Raw genomic sequence first — 12,043 nt, 5'->3', positions numbered from 1 at the left:
TAGGGGTTAAGTGTCTTGCTCAGGGACACATTGGTGTCTCACAGTGGATTCGAACCCGGGTCTCTCACACCAAAGGCATGTGTATTATCCACTGCACCAATACCACCCCAGAAAGCAAAAGTGCTATATGCTGATGCTTTCATTTGTGAGGTCGAAGGACATTCAAATAAATACTCGAAGTATCCTAACCTTGCGGTATATTATTTTTTTGAACATTAAATATTTCTACTTAGTTGCAGTCTCATCCAATAAAAACATATAATTATAATTAATATACTACAGTTAAATAGAGAAGTGTTTCAAACTTATTATGTTTTGGGCTATCAAAACAAATTGTTGCGTGTCACAATAGACAGATAACACACCTATTTTCTCACTTTTTATTGACTTGTACAGCAGAGGGTCGAAAGGAAATGATGCAAGCTTAACTCAAACTAACGTCACCCGCATTGAAATAACCACTAGATCACGACTCTATCAGCCAGACATCAAAATACAAGAAAGATGATGCCTTTATATCCTTCAAACTTTTAGCACTTTGCTTTCTCGTGTAGAGAATTGGGGCACGGTTTGCTCATATTTCCTATTCATCATCCTCTCTCATTAGCGCCGAGGAACATCAGGGTGCCGCCCCTGTCCTGCACGTGGTCGTTGCGTTTGCCCTCTTAATTGCACCCGAGCCCTTTGATAGAGTCCATTTTTCCATTTTCACCTCAGTGGAGCCAGAATGATGAGCACGACAGATGTGATGGAAAGGACTATGAAGTAGATCCCATTTTCACTGAGGACACCATAAAGGGCTTGGGAATGAAAAGACCCCATAATTCTGTCTGTCTCTCTCTCATTCGTTTTCCTTATCTTATCCCCTCTCATTCCAAACCCAGGACACTAGAAGTGTTCTCTGCCTTTGTTGGCCTTGTCTGCTGGTTGAAAAGATGAAAGTCACTTGTTTGGCAACCTTCAAATACAAGAGGCAGAAAGTCGCTTTTGTCTCTGACACTTTAATGCACTCTCTTGCACTTGGAGAATGTGTGTCTTTATCTGTGTATGTAGTGTACTCATACCTGAGAGGCAGAAAGTTCTGACTCGCTTAGCACAACATAATGGAGAAGCATACATTTGTGTTATTCAATGCATCTTAGATATGTGTTTTTGTATGCCATTTATGTGGTGGTAACTGATAATGAAGTGAATATATTAAAGCAAATTACTTTCTTTTATTATAATTGTATTTTTCAGATTCAGGTAGCATTTAAAAAATACATGATGCAATGGTTTAACTATGCCTCGGTCAGAGTGGAAAGAGATGTTGCATCACACGCCGTTAACATTTGTTTCTTCCATTGTGGAACCCGAGACGTTATTGAGCCATTCCAGACCATCCTATATACTCCAGCCAGACAGTCTATTAAAATACCAGAGCTAGACAAGCTTTGTGTTATGAAAGTACTTTTTGCTGATATAGAAAGCTTTAATAATTCTCAGTGTCGACACTAAGAGAACCTGAAATGTCATTTGGAGAATGTAGGGTTGTTGGTTACTGGCTCTAGATATATTCTTTGTTACTCTGTGATTTAGGTAAATTACCTGGTGCATTTTTAAAATATCTTCCATGTTCATGTCGAAAGGCCTCAGTGGCACGTAATGTATGTTAATACCATCAGACATACCGAAAAACTAGCCATATAAAAATAAACAAACTTGGTAATACAATTATCATATGATAAACTGGCATGCGCACTGATGAATGTTAGCACACAGACAGATATGGCTTACCTTGACAGTTTTCAGTTACATTTCATTTGTGACAACAATCCTATCCCAGTCATGCATTTTCAGCTTTCTGAGGGGATCACTTTGTTTACCTTTGGAGTTATTGTTGATTTTCCTGATCAGACAACAATTAGATAACACAGTCTTTGAGTCTTGCTGGAAAACAGGAACACTTGGCTTTCCTAAACATCTCAAAACATTGCTTTCTCCATTTTTGGAGAAGTCGTTTTGTCGAGTTCTTCCAGTACAGGTGTCTTCAGATGCTCTTTTGAGCATCACAATGGGTCCCAGTGTTCAGGTGAAGGTTGGGAGTTTATTTTATCACAAAGGAAAAAAAAAATGTCTGACACACTGTCAAGGGAATGGAAGACAATGTAAATCTGACGGGAAGGGTCTTCTCTAAGCCAGCAGTCGTGCCTTACATTTAATGCTAGAGGTATGACGTGGCTCTTCTTTCACTCTCGTTCGAGGCTTGATCTTTGATAGGTAAGTTCATTTGACCCTACATCCTTTCTCTCTCAACATCCTAATAAAAACACCCTAACCCAGGAGTCTGCCATGCTCGGGTGTGTAATGTGTGGACCACACACACTTTCACAGGCTATCATCTCGCTCTCTGCCTCAGCCCCATATCTTTTATATGGCTGCAGTCCACTTTGCTGCTATTACACTGCTCTTCATGGTAACATTATCACTTAAGATAAGGCTTCAATAAACTGCACTCTCTTTTAGGGGGCACTCTGCTCTTAATCCAATCTCTGAATGTTAGCACCTTTATCACCGGCCTTCCTGGAGACCCTCGCCTCACCTCCAACCCCCATTTCCAATAAGAGCTAGGCCATTCGGTGCCCCAATGTTAACACCTTTCTGTTCAGTCGAACTCCAAAAGAGCCATCGAGGAGTTGATTAAATCTATTCTAAGTGCCGATTCATATATATGGAGAGGTGGTTGCTTTGATGTGCAGGGTAGGTGAAGGCCGTGGAGAGCTGGGTTGTGGCCAAGAGGTGGCACAGCACCCTTGCGCCTCCTGGCTGACTCTCTGATTCACACTAATGTCCTCAGGAGACCGAGCAGAGACCACTGTCAACTGGCCTGGGAGGCCAGCCAGATTGAAACCCCTGCCAGCACGTTTGAAAGGATAGCAAATCATTTAGCCACCCTGATGGCCCATTAGCATTTTTTCATGCGATGCACTGGCATGGAATAACTCCACACTATTAAACTCCCTTTGAAGTCGAAGCTTGCAGGATAGCACTGTAAAATACTTATAAATAAATAGGAGAGCCATCTGAAAGGAGCTCAACGGGAACCAAATCATAATGCACACAAAAAAAAGGGTTTTGGCTAATTACAGCGTGCATAACATTGCTTGCCCTCTCTCACAGAGAAGCATTCTGAATCTGAAAGCTCAACGCCGAATCTGAGGTGAATGTTTTTTTAGGATAACAATGCTGAGAACACAGAGGCTGAAAGTGGGGAATAAAAGAATGAAGGACATGTAGGTGTGTGGTGAGAGCAAAACCGTCGTTTGCTGAATTCAATGCAGGAAAAACCTATTTTGCTCTGTGGGTGCCATCAATGACACTTCCTTAAATAGATGATGTATTGACTCATGGGGTGTTTGAGGTGAACGCATGCTTTCTTCCTAAATCCTGGCTGAATGCCTTTGGTGATATGAACATAATTTGATGGTAGATTCATTTTTTATTGAGTATATAGCCAAGATGCTTTCATGACCTCTAATTTAGAAGCTGAGTTCTAAGTGTCAGCTTTCAAATTTTATGATTTTTTTTTTTTTTTACAAACCCTTTTTACAGATTGTGATAATTAATTTCCACAGTTGTTAACAATGTAAATCTAGCAAAGATTTGTATATATATTTTATTAAAAAGAGAAACAATTAAAACAAAAAAAATATGTATATGGTAATGAAACAATTATGTTTGTTGTACATTAGGTTCCATTCACAAGGAAAAGGCAGTTACTCAATTAGATGGACTGATTCCAATAACACCAAAAAACAAAAAACAAAAACTACGGCTAGCTTGGAAATCAGCTAACCAGTTAATTTTGTAAATAATTTGGTTGACTTTAATTGGTTAACCTCTAACTACTAATCAATCATTTGATGTTGAACTGAGGAGTTTTGCTCCACAGCTCCTCCTGTAGGATGTAACCTTAATGCAGCAAAGCTACTAGAAATGTCAGAGAACATCTATTTCTGTTTTAGGTATTCACGTCATGCTCCAAACAGAAGGATTCATCTGACACAAGCATCAAACATTCCTCCCTTTCCATTGACCAACATTCTAATTAGCCTGCAAGAAATATGAAATATCACCCATATAGACAGATGCGTAGTGAGGAAATAGTCATAACGAAGGAGCGAGAGAACAAGAAAAGGAGCCATATTCGCTGTCTCTGCTGCTGTCTGTGTTGTAATGCCTCCTTTAGCACGCTAATTAGCAGCATTAGCATGGCTCAGAGCTGAAAACTTGTTCGAGTTCTGTTTGGAGAAACTACACGTGAGATAGAAGCTATTAGTATTCCTGCAAACAGACCCCAAAATTGTTGAAAGCTTTCAACAGCTTATTTTAACTTTTAAAGTCTGTACTGAAGCCTGCACATTTTCACTTTTAATGCTGTTTTGTGAATAGAACATTGGTCTGGAACAGATCAGAAAGACTTTGAGTGGCTAAACCACAGTAGAATGGCCATCAATAAATTATACTATGCCACGGCAGTCACATGAATACTAGTGGTTTCTAAATATCTGACCATCTCCCAGGTACTATAGTAGTTTTTTGTCTTTTGTTTTTTGTTTTTGCTTTATGATAGTTCTATTCAATAATCATAATATCAGGTATACACCTTACGTTCAATTCCCTTGTATTTCTCTGTTTCCCAGAGTACAAGTTTAAAGGCTGATTAGCATTTATATTGCCATGCTAAGGCTCACTACTGTAATTGCTGTTGCACAGCAACCAACCGCCGCCATCACACACACATATATATATATATATATATATATATATATATATATATATATATATATATATATATATATACTCACACACACACACACACAAAGACAAAAAGCTGGCATGTCACTCTACTGTCCATGTAACACACTGAAGTGAAACCGCCACCCTGGCAGGGCTGAAGAGTGAGGGAGACAAAGACTGAGTTTGTCAGGTTCATTCAGGTGTAATATTGTGCCGTCCCAGAAACATCCAGCAAAAGTGATCTCAACTCATTGTCAGATTGGCAACCCAGTTCCTGCAGTACCTCACATACCTCCATACTGCACCTGTGAGCTTCTACACCGACACCAAACTCCTGTCAGCCATTTACAGTACTTTATTTATTTACCACTAAGCAGAGGATTTATTTAAACAAGAAAGGATTTATAGCCTCCAAAAGTATCATAAAAACCGGACGTTTTTCTTCCTTTTCAACGAAAGTGGTTTATACATTTATTTCAGTGTTAGCAGTCGCAATTGAGAATATATCCAACTAAAACAGGCACAACGTCTCTCCTGCTGTTGATTCCATGTATTAGATCGCAATTTAGATGGCATTAATCTCTGCCATAATCTGTGGCAAAATCCTCGTAGTGTTCCTGGGAGGCTGACCCGCCGTTCCCTTTTAAGTCTCTCTCTGCCCAACAGGTTCATCAAGAGAGACGTTTCCCTCCCTCTTGGCCCCCTCTGGCTCTCTGCCTATCCTTATGGAATAAACACTGAGCACTCAACAGAAGCTCCGCAGGTGACCTCATGATCGCCGAAGCATCTGGTTGAATTACTTAACATCACGCTCAGCAGACATGTAATCCCACATAATGCCCATTTCTCAAAAAGTGCACCAATTTGGATAAATCCAGCAATTCAGCTCTATGGCCGTGAGATTTCCGCAGGGATGGCTTGTAGGGCACAGGATGGGCACAGGTCAGGGGAGTGGCAGAGGATGAGAGAGATGAAGGGTGGGGGATTGGTTTCTGTTACTGTGGTTAAGAACTGATTTCATTGGTGCAGCTTAATAAAGTCCAGTAAACACATTTTGTTTATGCACAGAGATTCTCCGCAAAGCTGCTCTCACTGGATTTCAGGAATCAATGCCAAATTAATGGCCATCTTCTCTTGACCTGAATCTGAGGAGGTACAAACAACTCGACCGACAAAAGAAAAATCCCTCTCAATATCCAATGAATTTTGTTTTAAAGAGGCAAGACGAAACAAAAACATGGGAACACACATTCCATATTGTTTATATTGCTGCATGACATTTTTTTATGGCTTTTATACTCTTTTTTTTTAAGATTAGATTTAATAGATTTTGATTGATTGATTGATTGATTGTATGTTTTTAGTTTTATAGATTTCGTAAATCGTGACTTTCCCATGGTTTTGCATGTTTGCTATGATCACTTATATTTGCATTTTTATGATTTGTTGTACTTTTTACATATATATATATATATATATATATATATATATATATATATATATATATATATATATATATATATGTATATATATTTGAAATTCCATTGGATGATCACAAATTGATATTGATATTAAATTGATATTGACAAATTGATATAAACCAAACAAACAAGCAAACACATAAATAAATTGCTATTCACTCATTTTGCCTAAAAAATAAAAAACCTAAAATCTAAACCCCTTTTATGTTCAGGGAATTTGCATATGAAGTGGGGACTAAGAATATATGGAATATGAAAACGTATTTAATGTCTGTTTTCATCAGAAATTCTATTACTTCTCAAAAATAACATCCTTCTCTCTGAGAAATGCAGTTGTCAGGGTGTGGGAGTAGCCTAATATGGGAAGAAATTAGATAGCCTTATGTGGTCGTCATTAAGGGGGTCAGACTTCACACAAGGTACAGACAAAAAAATAAAAATAAGAAAGCAGGTAGTCACAGCTCAGCGGCTCACATATGTATATGTACACAGAGTCGGTGTCAGCTCTTTTACTTTGGTTGTCGATAAAGAATGACAGCAAGAAGGACCGTGGAATACTGATATGAGTTTACTGTCCGTGATCACTATGCATTCATGTTGTTTGGAAATGAGAAACCATCACTGGCATACAAAATGGCTTAATCCAAAGATAAAAAATGGCCCGGCCAGAGAAGAAATCGGAATGTCATGCAGAAATATGAATTTAATTAACCCTGAAATATGACTGAGATGTAAAAATCCATTACATTTCATCGGCTTTGGGCCCCGTCCATGTTGAAAATGGATTTGCGATGTTACAAAGAATGATTTGCTAAGTCTGACCAGGGAAAAACTGTTCCACATTCTACAATGAAACACACTAGGATGTTTGATTCCCTTTATACTTGTATAAGGCGGCTGAGATTTGGCCTGAAAACAGCCAAAAGTGACATTTTAATTACCAGCCTGCTGAGGCGCAGCTTAGTGAATGAGAGAGAGACAGCGGACACACTAAGACCTGCTTTCGAGGGTTAAGACACAGCTTACGCCCTTGGCTGCGTGGGGACTTAACACCAGATGCTCCTGAAGAGCATTTGCCTCATCTATCAGAACAAGACGGCAGCGGTTAGGAGAGGATGACGGGGGGAGGGTGAGAGTGATGGAGGACAAGAGGAATATGGATAGATGAAGACAGATCCAAAATGAGTCTTCAGATCTATGCCACACTGCCCCCAGTGGACTTGAGCGCGCGAGAGGAAAGCTGAGTAATGTGTAATGAGACTCTCTATAATGTCGAGACCTGCAACAGAGTATTGGAAGCATATATTAAAATAGCTTTTTTTATGATGTTTTGCCGAAATGCAATGAAAAACACTGATTTCCCTTCTGACATGGGCAGTGGCAGGAAACAAATATGGACAAAAGTAGCATCTTCATCTGAGGGACGGACGGAACAAAAGCAGACAGATTCAAGAAAATCTGTATTTTTGTCCTGTTTTCCAGGGTTTACATGTATACAGTCACGCTTCAAACTATTTAAATGGATGGTGAAGCTAAATTTCATGAAATAAGATATTTCTCCTAAAATATTAAGTTGTTCCTTGTCTTAAGCATTAATGTAATAACATTTGATGAGGTTTATGATTAAAGATCAGAAAAAAGACAATGACGATAAAGCAAGAAAGAAAGAAAGAAAGAAAGAAAGAAAGAAAGAAAGAACGAAAGAAAAAGAGATAAATAAATCTGATTTTCCTTTTGAAGCGGGCAGTGACAGGAAAGTCCTTTAAAAAAAAAAAACCTGCCTTCTGACAGTGACAGGAAACAGATACAGCGAGAAGCAACATTTTTTTCCGAGGGATGTATGAGAAAAGAAAAATGGAAAAAAAGTGGACAGATTGAAAAAGATAGAGAAAATGCTGCCCTTCAGAAAAATGAACAAACGATGACTAAGAGAGTGAGAAAGGGGGAGAAAATGTCCAAAAAAAGAAAGAAAGAGAAGGAGAGGGAGAGACAAGCTCTTGGACAGAAGGTTTGCCTGTGGTGCGACTGCTTTCAGTGCCGCACAAGGGTGAGATTCTGTTCGCATGTGTGCCATCAGTTAGGGCTTGTCACCAGGTGTGTGTGTGTGTGTGTGTGTGAGTGCGATTGTGAGTGCCCTACATAAACCCTCAACTCTTGACAAAAACTCAATACGGTCTTTCTAAGCTCCCAGTGCAGCTATTGGACTTTTTGTCAACCTTTCTCTCTCTCACACACAAGCTTCTCCTCATCCTTCTTTTTACTCCTTCTATATAAAAGACTTGTTTTTCTCCAGGACTTTTTCTTATATATTTATTTCTGCTGACACTGGTTGGCTCCATAAACAGCAAAAATGTGTAAAACACAATTTAGCTTTGGGGAACCTGCCATCCCCAGGGGCAGAGCGGGGCGACAGGAACCCCTGTTGTTATCTCATGTTTACCTGCCTGTTCTGCTTTTATTTTTTAATACCACAACACCTAGCTCAACTCAACAGCACAGCAAAACAAGGAGACTTCACCTAGTGCGTAATGCTTTCTGTGAGCTTTTAAGAGTTAGACGGGAAGGAGATGAGACAGACTGTCTGACTGCATTCCTGTTGGCAACAATTGTGTATCGCTAGCATGTTGTATGAACGTCTCCATAATTATGATATTTTTTTATGACAATTTAAAAGGCTAATGAGCTCTTAATTGATAATTATTTCAGTTCATTATAGTATAACATAGTAAATAAATTTGATGCATGGACAGTTTCTTATGTTACCTTTTTTTTAGAATAGCATATGTGAAAATCTTTCGTGAAAATTTACGTGAAAGATATCATCAAATGATCTTATATATATGTATTATTTTATTTTATTTTTTTATTTTTTTATCAATTTGTTTATAAATAAATAAACCATCCCCAGTGGACAAAAAAAAAATAGCTGGACACATGGCTAATACTGCTATAAAACTAGATCATAAAGCTGACAGCCTCCTGAGGCATGATCTACTAAACAAGAAACAGAGCGCCCCATGCTTTACTCCCACTGTCACCGTCAAAGTAGTTTCACACTCTCTCACCGAGAGCGTGCGACTAGGTTTATGTGTGTGAAGTTATATATTAGCACTGTGGGTTATGTGAACATGTCATCAGATCGTGAGTGAGGGGTACAGTATTTGCAATAGTTTAATGAGATTCGGAGTGAGAAAACAAGTTGAGTGATAAACAGGTCATTAAGTTTGCTCTGCTCTGCTTTGATTTGCGTATACTGTGTGATAACCATGATGGGGAAAAGATACTTTGAGGGAGGGAAGAGACAGCTTAGGAAGAGAACGAGCTGTACTTCATGAGCTGAAACTCTGTAGCGTAAGATGATTTCATTAAAGTCTGAGGACTTTGTTTTCGATAAACCAAAAACAAAGCAGCCAGTGCCGGTGGTTTCCAACACGAGGAGCTTCAGATGAAGTCCAGAGGCTTTCGGATTTATTTGAACTTTCCTTTCTGGGCACCGGTCGCTGCAGAGGAGGACAATCAACTCAATCTGTCAAGCCGCTGCCACCCCTTTCAGCTGTTCACGGAGGGAGCGTACAAGCGAGCCGGCGAGCCCTCTGAGAGTCTCCGCGGCAGCCTCCAATTCAATCCAATTGTTTTTCAAAGACAACCACCTTGCGGCAAGCAGCGGAAACATCCGTCAGCCAAATTCTAAGCCCAACTGCTTACAGACTCAGAGGCTGTTTAAGAATAACCGTGTGTTGTGTTTGCTCGCCGGTGTGCAAGATGAATATCCACTGATGTGCTTCGGTCAAGATCCCTCGCCAAGCTTCCTTTTAAAGTTCAAGATCTTGTGGTTTGGTGAAACTCGTAGGACAGACAAACAAGATGTCATGCAACTAATTTAAACTGTTTGACACAAACTCAAGGCTTCGCAGCCAAAACCTTTGAGTCTCCCTTGCAGCCTCGGAGTTCAACTCCCAGAGCTTCCCTGCTCACACACACTGACACAGGACACAAAACAGCGGAGAAAAGGAGACCAGGCAGCTTACCGTGAGCTGTCAGCCACAAGATCAGAAAGACCCCTGTGATCATCTCGGCACTTTGCAGGGGTTGTGATCTCTCGGGGATGAAGGAGAAGTTGTTCACCACACACCGACCTACGACTCTTCTGGTTGGCTGCTATTGTCAGTCCCACGATGTGCCCTCTTAATGAAGAGAGGCTCTTTGTCAATCTCTTTCTTCTAGTGTCCTCCTCTCAGTGTGCTGCGATAGCAATCTGCTGTGTTGTCCTACAGTAACTGAAGTGACTGGAGCTCTCATAAACTCAGAGTACTCGTGCTCTCTCTCTCACTCTTGCTCTCACACACTGCTCTTCCATTCTCCAGCTCACAGAGTCAGTCTGCCTCTCTCTCTTTCTCACTCTTCCCCACTCCTCCCTCCTCTTCTCTCGCTCTTTCTCTCAGTGGAGGATCAGGGGAAGGCGGGGGCTGGCTGCTCTCAAGGCCCGCCCACCTGATCAAGTGCCGTTGTAACAAGAGGCTGGGAATTAGACCTTATCTTTGGGTATTGGGAAAGAAAGAAAGAAAGAGAAAGAAAAAAAGAAAGAAAGAAAGAAAGAAAGAAAGAAAGAAAGAAAGAGAAAGAAAGAAAGAAAGAAAGAGAAAGAAAGGCATAGCCATGTAATTCATACTGCATAAAAAATTGCAAACCTCATCATAAAATGGAACACTCTCTGATCTGATCTGATTGGGTGGGTTGAGTGGGTTTAGGTTCTGGGATTTACGTTCTCTCTATATCTCTCTTTCTGAATAGATAGCAACTTTGATTTGATTATGTGTCTTCACACATAGTGTGTCTGAACTCACTTCTACATTGCATGAAAATAGATCAAATAAGTCTGTCAAGACGGATAAAAGATTGATAAAAGTCATTTCAATATCCTGAAGTTTGAATTTTTCAAGTCTATGCAGTCTTAGTAGACTTAGTTAATATGTGGTTGTTAGGGTGTTATGTGTGGTTGCTAGATGTCAGATGGTTGGGTGTTTATATGTAGTTGGTATGGTTCAGTATATTACAATGATCGGTTACTGAGATATGGCTTATTCAAGCTGCCATATGGCTGCTATAGGGTACTCTGGATGATTGTTAGAGTGGGCATAGTGGTTATCAGGGTAAAACTAATAACTGGTTGACTGTCCAGATAAAAAAGGTCTGACCCTTATATATCTACAATGTTCTGGTACTGAGATATGGCTTGTAAAATTTTTTTTTTTATTTATTATTATTATTATTATTATTATTTATTTATTTATTTATTTTTGCTATACAGATGCTAATGTATTTTAAGTGTTTGTTATGGTATTGCTAGACAGTCATCTGGGTAATTCTTACATACTGGTTGTTTGCTTGAATAAATATAGCTGCTCCCAAGCATCTATGTTGTTTTTGTGGCAAGATATTTCTTATTTATGTTACTCTAGGTTTCTAGGATCCTCTAAATTGTTGCTAGGGTTTGCCTACATAGGTAGTTCCCACAGTGAAATCTGCCAACAGCTTAAGCCTATGCACATGTCTAATAAAAAGGTAAGCTGTTATTGGTAGCTTTGCATGTTAGGAAAATCTCTTCCTCCCTAAGTGGGCGGTTCTTGGCCAGAAAAGGATGCAAGTTGGATCCAAACATGCCAAGTCAAAAGTCTGTCCAAGCCAGACTAAAAGAACCCAGAGCTGGAACCTCATTAGCTCCTCTTTTCCAAATGAGTAAAACAGAGTTCAGACTCATCATTTATTGCCCCTAATGTAGAAGT

The 12,043-nt window shown here is 39.6% G+C and overlaps 1 protein-coding gene across 3 annotated transcripts in view; it reads right to left on the bottom strand.

Annotated features, from left to right (window-relative positions):
• Window positions 1-10,796, bottom strand: part of LOC132101210 (kin of IRRE-like protein 3) — a 206,123-nt gene extending 195,327 nt beyond the window's left edge. For all 3 annotated transcript variants that reach the window (XM_059505960.1, XM_059505961.1, XM_059505962.1), the window contains exon 1: window positions 10,289-10,796. In XM_059505960.1, the coding sequence (XP_059361943.1) occupies window positions 10,289-10,331 (43 nt within the window). In that variant the 5' untranslated portion in view covers window positions 10,332-10,796. The remainder of the gene's footprint in view (window positions 1-10,288) is intronic.
• Window positions 10,797-12,043: the final 1,247 nt, after the last annotated feature.

Source organism: Carassius carassius, chromosome 23 (genome assembly GCF_963082965.1).
Source record: "Carassius carassius chromosome 23, fCarCar2.1, whole genome shotgun sequence".
In the NCBI taxonomy this organism is placed as follows: Eukaryota; Metazoa; Chordata; class Actinopteri; order Cypriniformes; family Cyprinidae; genus Carassius; species Carassius carassius.
The sequence above is the reverse complement of the archived record's forward strand: the minus strand, read 5'-3'. Positions and strand labels throughout refer to the sequence as shown.